This window comes from Carassius gibelio, chromosome A16, assembly GCF_023724105.1.
Source record: "Carassius gibelio isolate Cgi1373 ecotype wild population from Czech Republic chromosome A16, carGib1.2-hapl.c, whole genome shotgun sequence".
In the NCBI taxonomy this organism is placed as follows: Eukaryota; Metazoa; Chordata; class Actinopteri; order Cypriniformes; family Cyprinidae; genus Carassius; species Carassius gibelio.
In genome coordinates this window covers 15,711,530-15,730,066 of record NC_068386.1, presented here as the reverse complement: position 1 = coordinate 15,730,066, position 18,537 = coordinate 15,711,530, and the positions used below count along the sequence as shown (strand labels likewise).

Sequence of the window (18,537 nt, the reverse complement as noted above, 5' to 3'; positions counted from 1 at the left end):
GGTTAGTGAATTTTTACTGCTTTTTCCCATTTTTAAACCTGAATTTGTATTATTCAGAATTTTTTCTCCTAAATATATTTTATTAAGAAATTATGCAAGTTTTTTGTATACAAGGAAATATGCATATTATAAAGGAAAGTTGATTCTGTTGAACTCTTTCTTTCACTTAGTGTTTTCTTTTCTGAAGGACGTCCTGTCCTGATATCTTGAGAAATTTTCTGGGCTGACAGACTAAACTAATAAATAAAGCATGCTTGAAATGAGCATACAAATATAATAATTAGATCCTTTTACAATCTTGAAATATTTATATGATTAAAAAGCCTTGCCAGCTATAAAATGTTACTTCTTACAGACCAAAAGTTTGGACACACCTTCTAATTTAAAGAGTTTTCTTTATTTTCATGACTATGAAAATTGTAGATTCACACTGAAGGCATCAAAATGAATTAACACATGTGGTATTATATATGGAATTACATACATAACAAAAAAGTTTGAAACAACTGAAAATATTCTAGGTTCTTCAAAGTAGCCACCTTTTGCTTTGATTACTGCTTTGCACACTCTTGGTATTCTCTTGATGAGCTTCAAGAGGTAGTCACCTGAAATGGTCTTCCAACAGTCTTGAAGGAGTTCCCCGAGAGATGCTTAGCACTTATATATTATATTTTTATATTTTCTTTTTTTTTCAGTACTGCACGGACAGAAAGTTGTCACTGATCTTAAGGTTACTGGGTACCAAGGTCATGATGTCACACTGTTGTGCCACTATATCCATGAAAACACAGAAGACAATATACAACAAGTGCAGTGGACATGGCAAAATGAGTCCAGGAAATATGAAATCATGGTCTTTAGCATTGACCATGGCCTTTCTCTGCGTGACACATTCCTGAAAGACAGAGTCAGCTTCAGTAAGATCTCTCCTCCGATCTATGAGGCCTCTATCATCATCAAAGATGTGAAGATGAGTGATCAGGGAGTTTACAGCTGTACCTACACAACCTTCCCTAGCGGCAGTCATACAGGACAAACAACTCTTACAGTGTTAGAAGGTACGTCCGTAAATGCCACTCATTTAAACTGAACAAGGCATCTAGAGAAACTTGCTGTTATTGTAAGTAGAAGTTCTAGTATTAGTACATTAGCCTGGTTGTATTAAGCATTATAAGTAGGCTATGGCATATAAATACTTTTTCCTTGTTTTTATTTTTCGCCCACCTCTACCCCTAAACCCAACCATTCTGGAGACTAAGAGGAGCAGGAACAGGGGTTCGATATTGGCACCAACCTGGTCCTCAAATTTGATTGGCATATATGGTCCAATAATGCAGGGACTTTTCCCTGAATGTATCACTCTGTTTGTCTGTTTTTGAGTATTCTACGAGTTTATGTGTTGCATTATATAATATATTTTTTTATTATTATATGAATTTCTTGTTATAATGCTGATGGTCTGATCCACACCATTGCCTTACTTTAATTATGAGATTCTAACATGTCCTTTTTTTCTCTTTTTTTTTTATATGAAAAAAGCAGTTAGTAAATGAATAGTGCAAGTCTAAAATGGGATAGTTTTTTTAAAGAATAGAATTAGAATATAGTAGAGAGTGCTAGAGTTAGATGGAAAATATGTATTTAGAGATCTTAAATAGAGATCCTTGAAGATGGCTAAGGACTCTTGGATTGAGTTGGGCAGGCCATTCAGGTCAGCGATGTTCACTTGCAAATCACAAGCTTCTAGAGGGAACACAAGTCTGAAGTAATGAATTTAGAGAAAGGGATTCAGATCCAGTGGTGGATTTGTAGGCAAACATTAATGCCTTGAATATTATGCGAGTAGCTATTGGTAGCCAGTGCAAACCGATAAAAAGAGGTATGGCATGCATTATTTTCAGCTCTTGAAAAAATTGAAACCAAACAAAATCAATCAAATCTTAAAATTTACCCACACATTTATATAAATAAAAAAATCAACAACAACAACAACAAAGATTTGCCTGTAGAGTCTTGCCGAAACGTTTAGTTATTTAAGATATACATCCTTTATCTTGTCATAATTGGCATATTCTATACTGGAATTTGTTGTTTTTGTGCTGTCTGATTTGGTGAAAGTGAGATGTTGCTCTTCAGATAAGCAACATAATTTCTTATAAATATTTGTCCAAAATAATCATTAAAATATGAGAAAGGTGTTTTAAAAATTTTTTTCACATGCATCTACTTACTATTAAATTGTGCATTTTGTGTATGTCCTAGAAATCAGTGTCAACTGTGTTACTCCCTTTAAAACCCTGTATAAATCAGCAATGGTTTGTTCCAAAATCACATGTCCAACTTCGCTTGATGTATTTTCCTTTTTGGAGGGAAATTTTAAGACTTTTTTTTAAAGAAAAGTCATAACTTCTCCTCTTCAATATTTTATCTTTATTATTGTCTTCACGTAGAGTAGATTAATTGATGGACAACTGTGTTATCTGTGTAATTTGTGTCACATGTTATATTTATAAATATGTAGGGAAAAAATATAAAAATAAAAAGTTAATCAAGGTCATGTACTAACTATTCCAAGGTCAGCAGTTTGCACAAGGCTCCAAAAATGGCCGAAATGTCAACTATGTTACCTGTCAACTGTGTTACCAATCAACTGTTACACAGGTGATAAGGATTAACACGGTTGACAATGTTGGCAATTAAGTGTAAATTTATGCTCCCACTGAGTGTTATTGATAAAAAAATAAATATTCACAAACTGTTGTCATTAACCATGGAAAAATTGATATACTTAACCACACTTTCTATGAACTCTGTATCCATAATATTATTTTCACATTTATATTCAAGGGTTAAAGAGAATTCAAAATTCATTATGATTGACATAAAACTATAATATTATTGATTTGGCATGTATCTATTTCTGCTTAGTCTACTTATGACTGATAAAGTGTTATGATGTTATTATAAGTCCTTAGAACTTGAAATATTTATGCAATATAAAACTTCATTTACCTTTATACTAATATAATATATATTTCACAAGTTCACACTTACATATAATAAACTGAGTTAAGGGTTATGTGCATTTGGCGTGCTCTCCGGGGAGAGGGCTCCGAGCTTGGCGTTTAACCTGGACCCAAGTGCTCCCCTGTTTGGTAAGGATGGTTAATAACCCTTCATTCATGTTTTATTTGACACAACATTTGTCCGTAACACGGTTGACAAAATAATGAATCAAATGTTAATTATCATTAACATTTAAAAAGTCATTAGCGCTTAAGCTTGCCAAACATTTGATTTAGCACATTAAAGGCATCAACAACCTAATGTATTTATCAAAAAAGATTTCTGACTTTTTGGCTGACATGAAATGTACTTTAAACTACATTTGTAAGTTTTCTGAAAGTTACTTGCTTCTGCTGTAATGGTTCATAATGCCACAGTTTTCTCACCCATTTTAGTGTCTGCTCTGTGTACATATTTTAAGTCTCATTACTGAGACATAACAGCACACCTCTACTTGACAAGCAGCTCAAATTTAGGTATCATCCTTGTTAGTATCACAAATGTGACCCTGGACAACATTTGGACCACATTGTCTTAGGTGTAAAAAAATTTTTTATTAAGTTTTATACATCATCTGAAAGCTGAATAAACTGATGTATGGTTTGTTAGGATCAGACAATATTTGTCCAAGATACAACTATTTGAAAATCTTGAATCTCAGGGTGCAAAAGGAAATTTTGTACATTTTGACCCGTATGTATTTTTGACTTTTGCTACAAATATACCCCAGCGATTTAAGAATGGTTGTGTGGTCCAGGGTCACAAATGGTATGGTTTGATTTGCCAAAGTTTTATACTTCTAGTCAGTGGTGAAAGTGAATAGAAAGTGTGCATTACAATCATGAATGCTGTTTCAAAACCAGACTTCCTTCTGATTTCCTACATTACTGTTAATCACGAGCTCCTCTTACTGCTCTGTCCACAGACAGTCCTCCTGTTCTGTCCACCGCTGAGGCTGTAGGGATTGTGACTGCTGTAATGCTCATCATTATGATTATAGCGGTTGTGAGGTGCTTACTCCTGCACAACAGACGGTATGTGACTACAAAACATTTCACAAATCCATCAAAATATGACAGATTCATGCTCAGAGCCAACCAGCAGAGCACAAAAAAGGAACAATAACTACAGAGCTTTTGCTACATGGGGTTTTAAATGTTCAAATCCATTTTCAAAGGTTCTCTAATATTTAATTAATGATATTAAATACAGATTCACGGTAAAACAATAGTAAAGCGGCTGAGCTGTAACTAAATTCATTATCATGTTCAGTATTCAGCATAAGTTTATCACAAGACATTAAAACACCTTTAATTTGATCTTTTTATGTTTTGCTACACGTGGAAGAAGAGCTGGCAGCAATTTGATTTATTGTAAGTATGAACTTAACTTGTTTAAAATAATCAGTGTGAAAATGAACATATTGCTAATTCTTGCATGATAAATCACTTTTGTCTCTCATTTGCACATTTCTGTAGATAAAAGTGTCTTCTAAATGATTAAATGCAAATAGGAACAGATTTTAAAATGAATGAATTAACCTTATGAATATCTGAGGGTGCTGTTTATGATCTGTAAGTACAAATTGCAAAACTGAGTGTGTGGCTTCAAAAAATTGGTTAGTATGGTTTATAAAATCATAAGAACAGACTTTCAGACAGAGAGGGTCGTATAGGGCGATTTTTACTATCCTCTTTGACTATTATTAGAGGTGTGACTCTAGACCTTTGATTCCATTCCTCTTCTGTGAAACCATGTGTCATGATGCTATTTTGACCAGTGTTTTACCTTTTTACTAGATACAACTCAGAGCCCCAGTGACCTACAAGAGGTGAGACTTCATCCTGCTGAGCATCTTAACTGTGGGAGAAAAAGTCATTTAGTAAAAAATGCAATCAATCCCAAATCTCATAAACAAGTCATAAGATATTTTACTAGCATCAAACAGGCCGTGAGCTTCTGTAAATGACTCAACTTCTCTCTACCTGTATTAGGATGTCACATATTCTGATGTCACAATACCGAAACCAGACAAAGCTAATAGAAGCACATCGACATCGGGGGACATTGAATACGCTGCGGTTTCCTTCAGTGGTTGGTCAGGATCAGAATCACTGCGAGCCTCAGCCAATCAGACTGCTTTCCACACAGCAGAGCAGGAAACTGTGTACACACAAGTGACAGAAGACTGATCTTGAGTACAAACGTCACATCTACAGGGCTCTAGGTGTTTGAACAGTAGGGACAATAAAGGGATGTTCACACCAAGGACGACAACTATTAAGTTTTAATAACCATTCTAATTCTAACAATAGGGAAGTCCACACCCCAGCTAGAATTATAACAACAGAGGAACAATATTGTTGGAAACACTTTTTTCCAGCTGATGGAGGACAAACAATTGACCATCTGACTTGAAAGAGCTTGAACATTTATAGCAACAGACAACAAAACTCCAGCTTATAATAAACAAATGTCATTGTCCTTTAGCAATAGACAATTATTAATTTATCATTATTGTTAACATTCTTTGTGGAAATGGACTGATAACGGCCTTTCCTGACCCCATCCCCCCTCACACCCCGTCAAAACTTACTTTTCCTATCAAAATAAAAAGGAAAAATGAAAATGCCCATAAAACTGACACTGACAGTGTTTGAAAAGTGTGCAAGCTCTCTTTTTAGAGCTAGACTTGAGTCTGTGTGCGGTCTATGCAAAAATTCACAAATCTTAGCACTTCTTAAAATGAAAGAAATGAGTTTAAATACATACCAATACATACTTACAGTAAACATTTATTCCCAAGTGCCCCTTTATTTTAATGTCTTTGTGGGCTTTGATTTAGATTTACAATTGCAAAATGTCCTGCAGAAAAACACAATCCAGTCTGTACACAGCATATAAAAAAGTAAAATAAAAAATTGGAAAGAATCATGTTGTTAAAAACAAATTAGTATAGATATATTTTTATTCCAAATGATTTTCTTTGGAATTTTCTCCTCAATCTCTAAAACTGACCTATTGATAAAATATTATCTGCAACTCAAGTTGTAATATTAATGTAAATAAACATGATTTTATATGCAAAACACATTTGTATAGAAACATTTGTAAAATAATAATAAAAAAAAGTTTGGTGCCATTTTGGAGCATCTGTGATTCTTCTATTTCTTTCTTCCATTAGTTGTTTTTCAGTGCACTGATGTTTTGAGAACATTTTTAAGCTGAACCACAACATCAGATGTCTGACATTCTGTCTCTAAAAACTCTGTGGTGAATGTAGACAAGAACAAATCTGGGCTGAGGTATGTGGTGTGGTTTTCAGATCTGTTTACCGACTCACAAGTTCTTGCAGACAGATCAAATTCCTCGTTTTAATGAACACACGGCTCCTCATTTGCAATAACACATTCAGTCAGAGTAGATCTCCTCTGTATCAGTAAAGTATCTCTATTTTTTATTTCCAATTCAGACAACACAACCCCAGAATTAAATACACATACAGTGAATTAAAAAATAAGTATAGTACAGAAAAGTAAGAATATCTGTTTAGAATATCTTTTTAATTAACAAGTGTGTTTCATAGTGTCATTGTCCTCCGTTAAAGCATGTGCTCTCATTCAGTCGTGGTCTGGCTCTGATCTGAACAGTATCATTGAGACAATGATGTCCAAAGGAGAGCCTCTCTGTGCTACTTCCTGTGTGTGACCTCTGTCGTAACATAGAGACTGAGTTCAGTCACTGAAGGGAATTGCAAGCAGACGTCTGTGTGCTGCCTGAAGATCAGAATCAAGGGGAAGGTTAATAACTCTGTGCTGCCTGTCGTCTTAATGCTTTACCATCACATTTTCAAGGTTGCTTCAGACACAGGCAATGTTATAGTACATTGTTCAGTAGTACATAAGAATCATTGATGAGACATGTCTATCCAAAAAAAAAGAATAATTTTCTCGTACCAAATAAAATATGGAAAGCGCATTTGTCTGTGATTTTGAACAAAAAGGGGCAAATACTGCAAAAATGTGTCATACTTCTGTCTTCCCCTTTTGTCAGTCTCTCTGTTCTCATTTCTGCTCTCCATTTATGTCTGTGTTGTTGCTAGACTGAGGTGGTGGTGAAGTTGCTGGTGGGGAGTGGCCTATTCGGCACGGGCTCAGCCCACCGCCGCCTTCACTGTCTGTATTGGAGGATGGAGGGGGCGGGGCCAGGCGAGGCAGAGGGGCCGAGGAGGGAGGGATACGTGTGCAAGAGGTCGTGCGTAGACTCTGGATACGCCGGCACTCCTGGCAAATGCGCACATGAGTGCAGCCCCGCGGCAGAGGCACTGTCACTGCAGGTGGACCCAGGGCCACTGTGGGGGTGCTGTTGACACCTAACGGGTCCTCCAGAAGTCGCTGGGGGCCGGGGCCCATGTCTGAGGGGCCTCCTCCTGGCCCTGAACTTCCTGTCAGGGGTCCAGTACCGCTGTAGAGCTTTCCGTTGCTAAGACGCATCTCTCGGACAAGGCGCAGGGGCCGTGGGGCCCCTAAAGTGATGCGAGTGGGGTGTCGAAGGGCCAGAGAGCTGGACAGGGGTCGCCGGCGGCGAAGACGAGAACTTTTCTTGCAGGAAATTGCATTACGGAACTCTGTCAGCATCTCCTGACATACAGACACCTGAACATTTAGAAATATATACATGTTAAACGCTTGATCAAAGGAAGATTAGTATTTATCACTGAAGTAAATATAACAGTTATAAACACACACACACACACACACACACACACACACACATATATATATATATATATATATATATATATATATATATATATATATATATATATATATATATATATATATATATATATATAACAACATAAACACTACCATTTGGAATAAATACAATATTTTAAGTTTTTGAAAGAAATCTCTTATGCTCATCAAGGCTGCATGCATTTAATAAAAAATACAGTGAAAAAAGTAATATTGCTAAATATTATAATTTAAAATACCTGTTTCTATTCTATTATGTATGTAATATATATTATTATATCTATCTTGTAGCTCAAGTGGTAGAGCATTGCATTTGCAAGTGCAAGAATCCCAGGGAACACATATTAGGAGAAAATTGTTAGCCTAAATGCAATGTAAGTCAAGCATCTGCTAAGTGCATAAACATTTGTATGCATTATACTTGTATTCCGTAAGGATGCATGAAATTGAAAATAAAGACATTTAGAATATCACAAAAGATTTATATTCCAAATAAATGCTGTTTTGAACATTTGAACTTTCCATAAAAATGTCCATAAAAATATGAAAGGGATACTCCATTAATCACTTACCCCCATGTCGTTCCAAACCCGTAAAAACTTAGTTCATCTTGGAAACACAATTTAAGATATTTTGGATGAAAACGGGAGGCTTGTGACTGTCCCATAGACCCCCAAGTAAGTTACACTGTCACGGTCCAGGAAAGTATGAAAGACATTGTCACAATAGTCCATCTGCCATCAGTGGTTTAACTTTAACGTTATGAAGCGAGGAATACTTTTTGTTATTGAAGAAATCAAAAATAATAACAATTTATCAAACAGTCTCCTCTGTGTCTCTCCATATCACTGTATGCTGTGTATGTCCTTCTGTATCAGCCACGCCACAAGGATGCACTGTTTCTATGTGTATTTAGCTTTGATTTGAAAGAAGAGCATAGGCAGCATAATCTATCTTAAAGGGTTAGTTCACCCAATAATCAAAAATATGTAATTAATAACTCACCCTCACGTCATTCCAAACCAGTGAGACCTCTGTTCATCTTCGGAACACAGTTTAAGATATTTTAGATTTAGTCCGAGAGCTCTCAGTCCCTCCAACCTTTTCTGTCGGACGCATCCGATTTGTGAACCGAGGAGCTGATGATACTGCACATGTGTGCTTCAGCGTGAAGCAGACCGACACACAGAGCATCTGAACTGAACTGATTCCTTTGGTGATTAATTCTGAACTGATTCTGTGCTAATGTTATGAGCGCGGGTAAACCGAAGGCTTGAATGAAGGGCAATCATCGCCAATGACGGCATTACTTCGAGCGCAAAATAACCAGTGAACCATTTTCTTCAACCGGTTTATTGAATCGAACTGTCCGAAAGAACTACTGGTGATCCGAAAACCGATGCAACTGGTTCTTGACTCGTGAACGAGTCAGTCTTTTGTTCGTTATCTGGCTCGGCTCTGTGTTCATCTTCTGTTCTCTCTTCACATCAGTTAAGTCAATGTACTGTTAGAGTAAATGAATTACTCAGGGATATTGGTTTGTTTGAACTCAGAGGGATTGTCAGCCACATTAAAAAAGTAAACGGCTTAAGTCATTTGTGGATTAATGCTTATTAAAATGATTCAGTCTGATTTGGAGAACTGGTTCAAAAAGATCCAGATGCATCGAATGATTTGTTCGCGAACCGGATATCACAAACGGCTTTGTTTTGAACTCTCTCACAACAAACACGGAAGAGAAGATAATGCTGAATAAAGTCGTAGTTTTTGCAAATTTTGAAACCGAACACACAGCTTCAATGGAGGGACTGAAAGCTAATGGATTAATTCTAAAACATCTTAAACTTTGTTCCAAAGATAAACGGAGGTCTCACGGGTTTGGAACGACATGAGGGTGAGTTATTTATAACATAATTATAATTATGGGGTGAACTAACCCTTTAAATTGTGTTCCGATAACAAAGAAAGCTTTTACGGGTTTAGAACAACATGGGGGTAAGGGATTGATGACAACATTTTTATTTTGGGATGGAATACCCCTTTAAACAGTTATTTCACAGTATTTCTGTTTATAAATGTATAACAAATAAATGCAGCCTTGGTGAGAATAAGGTACTAAATAATAAGGTATTAAAATAATGTTTATTATTCCAACCCTTTGTATACAGTATATCGCAGAAGCATGTTTTACAGATTTTTATTCATGCAGTAGTCATGCACACCGTAACACAACCACTGACTTGGACTTCACTAGGACACACACTCAGGCGAGGAGTCGGCGGGTTGCTTTGTAACCTACTTTAGAGTGACTGTGATACTGGCGGTCGCAGGAGAGAGGCCGTACCTCGTCTGTTTCAGCTGATCGGCGTGTGGACCACACAAACTCCATCACAGCAACAAACACAGCAATAATCAGGCCACAGATTAACACCACAAATATACCGCCAATGTTCTCCATCCCAAGCCCTGCAACAGTCAATTAAACACTTTTAAACAATCTGCATCTATCAGAATCTATAGAATGTAATAAATAGACTTTCCTAAAGTTGGCATGAAGTGGAAATTATTACCTTATTTTGTAAATGCAATTCATTTTATTATGAATAATTCATGCATTGTGTTTCATTTTTCAAAATTAGTTTTGACTTGATAATTTTTGATCAAAATGTCATAATTTGATCTTCCAGAAATAACAGACTTCTCTCTGGTGATGCACACCAGACTTTTCCAATAATTAAGTCCATATAATCAACAACTAATAGAACCAAGTCCCACCCTGCAGTGGGTGTGTGAAATCCCTGCTGTGTCATGTCAAGGATCATAGTAGCTGGTTATGAGTTGGCACATGCTGATAGATTGTTTCTTATCATCTTAGATCAGAAACTACCAGCTACCTGCTGCTTTTTGGAACAACCAGCTGTTTTTTTTTTTTTTTTTTTTTTTTTTTGGAACATTGTAGCTGGCTGACCAACTAATATGTTCTTCACATCTACAAGTTCCTAGTGCTGGATTTTTCAGCAGGAATGAGAATGGGAGGAGATTATTGTGTTGAAATGCAGGAGAGGTTCATGCCTTTGGCGCGGTGGTCTTCCTCTTTGGGACACTGCCCTCCCTCCCACCATCTTCTCTTCAGGATCTCCAACCTGTTATTCTCCTGCAACTGTAGCACTGCCAGACTGATCTCATCTCTGAAGGGAGAACCTGGGAGACAGAATAATGCTGATGTAACTATTTGGTGATTTAGCATGAGGAAGTGTCAATGAATTGGGCACATAATGGCACAGCCACTTCTGTAAAAACAAGCCAGATGATATCAGATGATAGTCAAACAAATTCTCAATTTGCTTATTTATTGGTCACCTAGAAACACAGAGCCTTAAATATGTCTTCTCATCACATTACTTGTTTAAATTACTTGCATTACTTTTTTCTCAGAGTTTTTGTCCTCAGTGTACTTGTGAAAGACATAATGAAAAGTGAAACTGAGCAAGTTTATTTTTTTAGCAAAGATATATAATTTTGCACAAACAATGTTGGCAACATGTCTTTCTTAAGAGTTATTATGGTTTAAAAACCTCATGATTCACAGTGCTGCCACACTGCTTGTGAAACTTCCATTGTGAGTTTATTACTGTGCTAATTTTTTCCTTGATTTCTACAAATGTAGGGATGAGTTGGGATCATTTTCTGTGATATTATGCCCATGTCTCTCACCGAGAGGCATGCCGATTCCATAACCCTTGGTGTCCAGCAGGCCTCCGATCTGGGTGAGGTTACAGTTGAGGCTGCGGTGATACTCATTCATGGTGCTCTCAAGCAGGAAGGCGTATCTAGAGTTCAAGACTCGTGCAATGCCCTCCTCTGTGCTCTTCACGAAGACACTGGGCTGCTTTGAATACATGTAGTTCCACATCCGCTGATACGTTTGATAACGAGAGTTCTGAAGGAAGAGAGGAGGTATAATCAGTGCATACATCATAAATAAACATTTAAACATGATTTAACGTGTGTGAGAGATAGAAAAAAGAAACAGTTAGACACACAGATGGCAAAAACTCTTGAGCAAACAAAAAACTGATAGGAAAATACATAGTTTGTAAGCCAAGGATAATACAAACAAAAACAACAACAAAATAAACAACAGATATAAGTCCCATCCAAATATATGCAAGCTGGCACTTTCCATGAATATGGTCCAAAATTGAGCCTGAAAATCTTTAAACTTTTTAAACAGATGTTCATTGAAAGAAGGAGCTTAAAGCGAAAAATATATATATTAGATAAGTAAAATGAACATAAACGCTACAAATGACAGTATCCCAACCAAAAATAAAAATGTAATGTATAATTTATAAAAATTTAATTTAATCATCATTTGGACCCTTACAACAGTATGACAATTAAAAAAAAATATATAGTATAAAATGTTCTTAATTTTCTAATTTTGACAAATATTGCATTAAATATTGCATTTGACAAATACTAAAAAAAAATTCTGTTATAGATAGAATTTTACATTAATCTATAACTAAAAACTAGTATTTGGTCCCAAACTGATAAAGCCTTAATTTAGGCTAAATTTGCAAGCTTAATGTCTAGTACATCCTAACTTATTTTCTAAGTGTTCAGTCATTTTCTAACCTCATAAGTTAATAAAAAAAGTCATTAAAAAGTCTTAACTCGATATTCCAGTGAAACAACTGACTTCTCTCTGGTAATTTAGACCACTTAAACCCTGCCTCATTCTTTCAGTCGACTGCAAGCTTGCATTAAGACCTGTCACCATCAAATAAACAATCAATGTATAGACCAAGTGTCTGTACATTTTTTTTCTTTATCTATAGTCTGTTTCACTCACATATACATTACATTATGAATACAAATATCCATTGTTACATCTCTTTCATCACATTTGCAAACATGTTCTTAGTGTTGGTGACAGGCTTGCAAAATGAAAATGAACAGAAAATTATAACGTCATACAATACTTAGTTTGACCTCCTGAGGCTGCTTAACATTTACTGAAGGTTAAAAAAAAGTTTAGAACGCCAAAGTGGAAATGTCCTTCTTTTTATTATGACCTTTTATTGACCAGAAAACACATGATGACTACTCACTAACCCTACCAGGCAGAAGTCTTAAAGTGACCAACGACATCTGCAAGCCAGCATGTCTTCACTTTTATGTGCGTATGTGTGTATAAACTTAATATCATATGATTTGTACCATAAAAAAGGTCATGGTGCTTCCTCCATGAATGGTGCCGTACTGGATATTGGTTTGATCGGCCAGGTCATCTGGGGATTCGATTGGCACTTCCATTCTCTGCACTGTCAGAAACGCAGCCAGATTCGCTGTGTATGAAGAGATTATTATGAGAGTGAATGCCCACCTAAAAGAGAGAGACAGAGCGAGGACATAAACGATGGAAGCAGAGGGCAAAGAGCCCATAGCTGTGCTGTGTAATGTGTCCATTGACTCTGTTAAAATGATCATCAACACATATGGAGCTCCAGTACATGCTCACACTCACCAGACCCCACTGACACACCGTGTGGAGAGGGCTCGGGGCATGATCTCTGACCCCTGCTGCATGAAGCCCCCCACAGGAAACCACAGGCTGTTTCCTAGAGTGTACTGATTCTCCAGCAGGTCTCTGCGCTCGTGCAGACACGGGTGAGGGTTATACCATTCATATGGACTCAACCTGAGACAAGTACACAGACAGAGAGTCCGAGAAAAATCTTGAACGGAGCATTACATTTTTATTTTCTAACTTAAATACTATAAAAAAATAATAAATCACTTCCTTTTTGTAGATTTATTCTTAAAATGATTTATTATAACAATAATAACTGCCATTAGGGTAAGAAAGCTAAACCTAATTGAAGATTTCATTTGCACCTCTGAAGTATTAATATATTATGCAGTTTTACCTCTGAGATAAATTAATATTATTTTAAAGATCAAAACAACCAAACACACTGATTAAGGCAAAGATTTTTAGCTGTGTTTGAGTATATGTGTGTAGGTGTGTGTTTCTGTGTGTACCTAGCAGAAAGAAAGAGCACACAGCTGACAGCGAGGTAAGCCAGCAGCATAAAGAGCCAAACAGCCGGTGAGAAGGGATCCAGGAAGGAGAAATAACCTGGCTTCCTGCCCTGAGAGACCGTGGAAGAGAAAGAGAGGTAAATGAATGCAGCTGAAGGAAGGACGGTGGTAGAAATAAAAGGCAAAAGGAATTATGTACACTAAGAATATTCAATCTGTTAATTACATAAATGTCACAATAGAAAATGCAGCCCTGAATAATACATATTTACAGCAATTTTATATCTATCTGTCTATATAGCTAGCTAGCTTTCATTCTTTCTATATCTAGTTCTTATTCAGGAGAGGACAAGCAGAGAATATCACATTATTATCATGTTATTTGGTTCAATGTGTATCATTTCATCCTGTTTCTTCCATTGTATGTTTTAATCGTGTATGCTTTACTTCAGCCACAAGAGAGCGCTATTGATCAAAACAACACACATGAGTAACCAAAGATGGACCTTAAACCTGTTCCATGGAAAGCAGATCTTGGCTGTTTAGTGTTTACAAACAAAAGTACAGCCAATATTACACTAACAAGTTTTCAGTTTGAGTAGGTGTGGGTCAGGTTTTGCTATAAAAACATTTGGTTTCTAAGAGGATATTAACCTGAAACCAGTCAAACCCATGATAAAAGTTAATAAACAATTGGAAGTTAATTACAAATTCATTACACTCAATTAATTTATATGTAAATACATTGTTCTAAGTAATCATAGTTAATCACATATAGCAATGTTTGTAGAGAAAAGTATGAAATTATGTTAAAGACGCAAAAGAGTGAAACATTGCATAGACATTACAAAAACCTCAGTTGTAATTGTTTCAATACAATATCACTGAACATGAGTCTATCTCAATAATAAATTTTGTTTCTGAGGTAAACTTTTACACAGGACACATTTCTGTATTCTGTCTCTTTTTTTTTTTTTTTTTTTTTATGTACGTGAACATCCAGACTCTGTGTGTGTGACTTACTATATGGACCCTGTAGAGAATACTGATGCCCAGGGTCATGAAGGGTTTTGAGAAGTCAATGACCTTCTCTCTCTCAGATGTGATGGTAAAAGCTGCTACAGCCAAATCAGCTTTCTGCTCCAAAGAATGAAGGAGAGAGCAACAAAACATTGTAAAAGCAGAACATAAATTCTTGAAGAGAATTTATCAAGAAAATGACACAGAACTGAATTGAATGGAACCGTGTGATTTCCAGAATTAATTCAGGAGGGGAAGTGTTGATGAGTATGAGCACATACCCTGTTGATCAGCTCTCCCACCATGCCTGTCCATGAGCCGTTGGGTTCAGGTGCTCCATACAGGCCATCGTCCACCAGTTTGATGCGGAAGGTGAACTTGAGAGTATCAGCCAGCTCTCTCAACATGTCCACACAGAAACCCTCATACTGCTCATTCCCCTCAAACTCCTGGTAATTCACCTTCCTCATCACATACGGGTTCTCCTGCACACACAAACACATGTGGGTCATTCATGTTATGCAGTAGTTTCAGGTCCCCATCACATTTGTCTTACTATATTATATAAAATATTAAACTCACATTTTAAAAAACAATAAGTTTCTAAGTTAACAAAACAGCAGTGATTTTTAATCATTTTACTACTTTGAGAAGATGTTGCTTTATCATGTCTCCAGGTGACAATCTAATTTCTAACATGAGAAACATTATGTTCGCGGAACACAACAGCACAAAAATAAGCAAATTTTTGCAAACTATTTGGTTAATTCAGTTATGTAGATGGTCTGTCTCACTTTAAAACATCATCTTTTAAGATAAAACTACACACATTTCTTATATATTTTAATATCTTGGATAACATAACATTTTTAATATCACTAATTTGGATAACATTTATTTTAAATTGACCCTCCATGAATTCCTGTGAATGCCTTATTCTCTTAATAATAACTATGTTCTTTCCATCATGATTCCGTTCCAGACATTCCATTAACTGTATGTCCCCTTGTGTAAATGTCACGGTTGGTAAACCGTGATCTCTGGGTTTTGCACTTTGACAAGTGCATCACGACTTACCTTCGGCTCTATTCCCCGCAGTTCCTGTGCCATCCTATCCTGCTGCATTCTCACCGTCACCATCCGAATTACTCACCGTCTCACCGCCATCTTGGATTGTCGTCTTCCCAGCATCTTGTAGTACTCTTGTTTGTTTGTTTATTGTTCATTAAACTGTTAAATTCGCACTTGTTTCCAGCTCCTCCTTCACCCAGTCGTCACAGAACGTTCTCACCACCATGGAAGCAGCGAGCACCAACACTCTTACAGACTTTATGCACCACAGTGTTAAATGCATGGATCAGCTGCAGGAGAGCATCTCTAACACCGGACGCGCTATCCAAGCGCTGGTGCCACAGGTGTCCGAGCTCACCCAGCAGATCCATCAGCTTACATCTCCCACTGTGCCCGTCGTCCCCCGGCATCGAAGATGTTCCCCGATGAAGGTCTACTTCTCCCACTGCGCCGGGGGACGATGGGCGCAGTGGGAGAAGTAGACCTTCATCGGGGAACATCTTCGGTCACGGATAACTCCATTCAGTTCCGCACCCTGGCGGCCGTGTGCCAGTGGAACGAGGCGGCGGAGTGGGATCGATTCCTGCATGGGCTGTCCGACCATGTTCAAAAGGAGATCTACCTCCTCGAGCTGCCCCCCACACTCAACGGTCTTATCGACTTAGCCTTACGAGTTGATGCACGGATTAATCACCTGGGTCATCAGACCAGTCCTACATGCCATACCATCTCTCCAGACAGGGGGCGCTCGAGTCGAGAGAACGCGGTCGGTCCCGTCGATGACCACGAACCCATGCAGGTGGGTAGAGCTCGGCTGTCCCGGAAGGAGAGAGAATGGCGGAGGTCCCAAGGACTATGTCTGTACTGTGGAGGCTCAGGACATACCATCTTCTCCTGCCCGGTAAAAGAGCCAGCCCGGTAGTAAACTTGAGGCTACTATCGGGTGGGATTTCCGCTGGGAAGTCTCTATACTTTCTCTATACTCTATACTTTATATTCCTGAGAGGGAGGCCATGGAGAAATACATTTCTGATACCTTAGCATCTGGGTTCATCTGTCCTTCCTCTTCTCCAGTGGGGGCGGGATTCTTTTTTGTGGGTAAGAAGGATGGTTCTCTGCGACCTTGCATTGATTACCGAGAGCTGAACAACATTACGATAAAGAACACTTATCCGTTACCACTCATGTCTTCAGCTTTCGAGAGGTTACAGGGAGCTTCCGTATTCACAAAATTGGATTTACGTAATACTTATCATTTGGTCCACATCAGTAAGGGGAATGAATGGAAAACCGCCTTTAATACCCCCAGAGGGCATTTTGAATACTTGGTGATGCCGTTTGGGCTCTCCAACTCGCCAGGGTTTTCCAAGCACTCGTTAATGACGTGTTGAGAGATATGGTAGATCAGTTTATATATGTTTACCTGGATGACATACTGATTTTTTCTTCATCTCTCCAGGAACACGTTCAACACATCAGATGAGTGCTCCAGAGGTTACTTGAGAATGGGCTTTTTGTCAAGGTGGAGAAATGCGTATTCCATGCACAGTCTGTTCCCTTCCTAGGGTATATCGTCTCGTCCGAAGGAATACTTATGGACCCTGACAAAGTTAAGGCTGTGGTAGATTGGCCATCTCCAGATTCCCGTAAGGCCCTACAGCGGTTTCTGGGGTTCGCCAATTTTTATTGGTTTTTCATTTGCAATTTCAGCCAACTAGCCTCACCTCTGACAGCCTTGACCTCTCCAAGTACTCCGTTCAGGTGCTCGGACACAGCTGAGACTAACTAGTTCACTAACCTCAAATGCCGCTTTGTTTCAGCTCCTATCCTTGTGGCCCCTGATCCCACACGGCAGTTCGTGGTGGAGGTCGACACGTCAGAGGTGGGGGTAGGAGCAGTGTTGTCCCAACGTGCTGTTTCGGACGATAAGGTACATCCTTGAGCGTTTTTTTCCCATCCCCTCGATTATCTCCTGCTGAACACAATTATGACATTGGTAACAGAGAGCTGTTGGCCGTCAAATTAGCTTTAGAGGAGTGGCGTAAATGGCTGGAAGGCTCAGGGGTGCCTTTCATAGTTTGGACCGATCATAAGAATTTAGAGTACATTAGAACTGCCAAAAGACTCAATTCCAGGCAGGCTCGGTGGGCACTTTTTTTTCAGTCGCTTTGATTTTACTTTATCGTACCGCCCGGGTTCCAAGAATGTCAAACCCGATTCATTATCACGTCTTTTTGATCCCTCCGAGTGTATTTTACCTGAGAAATTAGTGGTCTCAGCACTCGTATGGGAAGTCGAGTCGAAGGTCAAGACGGCCTTACAAGGGGTAACGACTCCACCTGGTTGTCCACCGAACCGTTTATATGTGCCGGAGGAGTTAAGGTCCGAAGTGGTCCAGTGGGATCATTACCCAAAGTGGCTTGTCACCCAGGGATAAGTCGAACTAATGGGTTGGTTAAACAACGATTCTGGTGGCCACGTATGGCTCGTGATGTCCGCGATTTTGTTTTGGCTTGCTCAGTTTGCGGCAGTGGTAAGTCATCTAACTGACCTCCTGATGGGCTCCTTCAAC

General features: G+C 38.1%; 1 protein-coding gene across 2 annotated transcripts in view; it reads right to left on the bottom strand.

The window, feature by feature from the left end:
- Positions 1-6,059: 6,059 nt before the first annotated feature.
- LOC128030021 (glutamate receptor ionotropic, kainate 5-like) overlaps positions 6,060-18,537 on the bottom strand; it is a 56,534-nt gene continuing 44,056 nt past the window's right edge. The window contains exons 14-22 of one of the 2 annotated variants that reach the window (XM_052617483.1): positions 15,176-15,379; positions 14,898-15,011; positions 13,875-13,984; positions 13,357-13,530; positions 13,050-13,215; positions 11,538-11,763; positions 10,896-11,024; positions 10,123-10,289; positions 6,060-7,721 (exon numbers count right to left, since the gene is read on the bottom strand). In XM_052617483.1, the coding sequence (XP_052473443.1) occupies positions 7,131-7,721; positions 10,123-10,289; positions 10,896-11,024; positions 11,538-11,763; positions 13,050-13,215; positions 13,357-13,530; positions 13,875-13,984; positions 14,898-15,011; positions 15,176-15,379 (1,881 nt within the window). In that variant the 3' untranslated portion in view covers positions 6,060-7,130. Of the gene's footprint in view, positions 7,722-10,122; positions 10,290-10,848; positions 11,025-11,537; positions 11,764-13,049; positions 13,216-13,356; positions 13,531-13,874; positions 13,985-14,897; positions 15,012-15,175; positions 15,380-18,537 lie in introns of those variants that run through there. The other variant, XM_052617482.1, reaches the window with a different exon arrangement.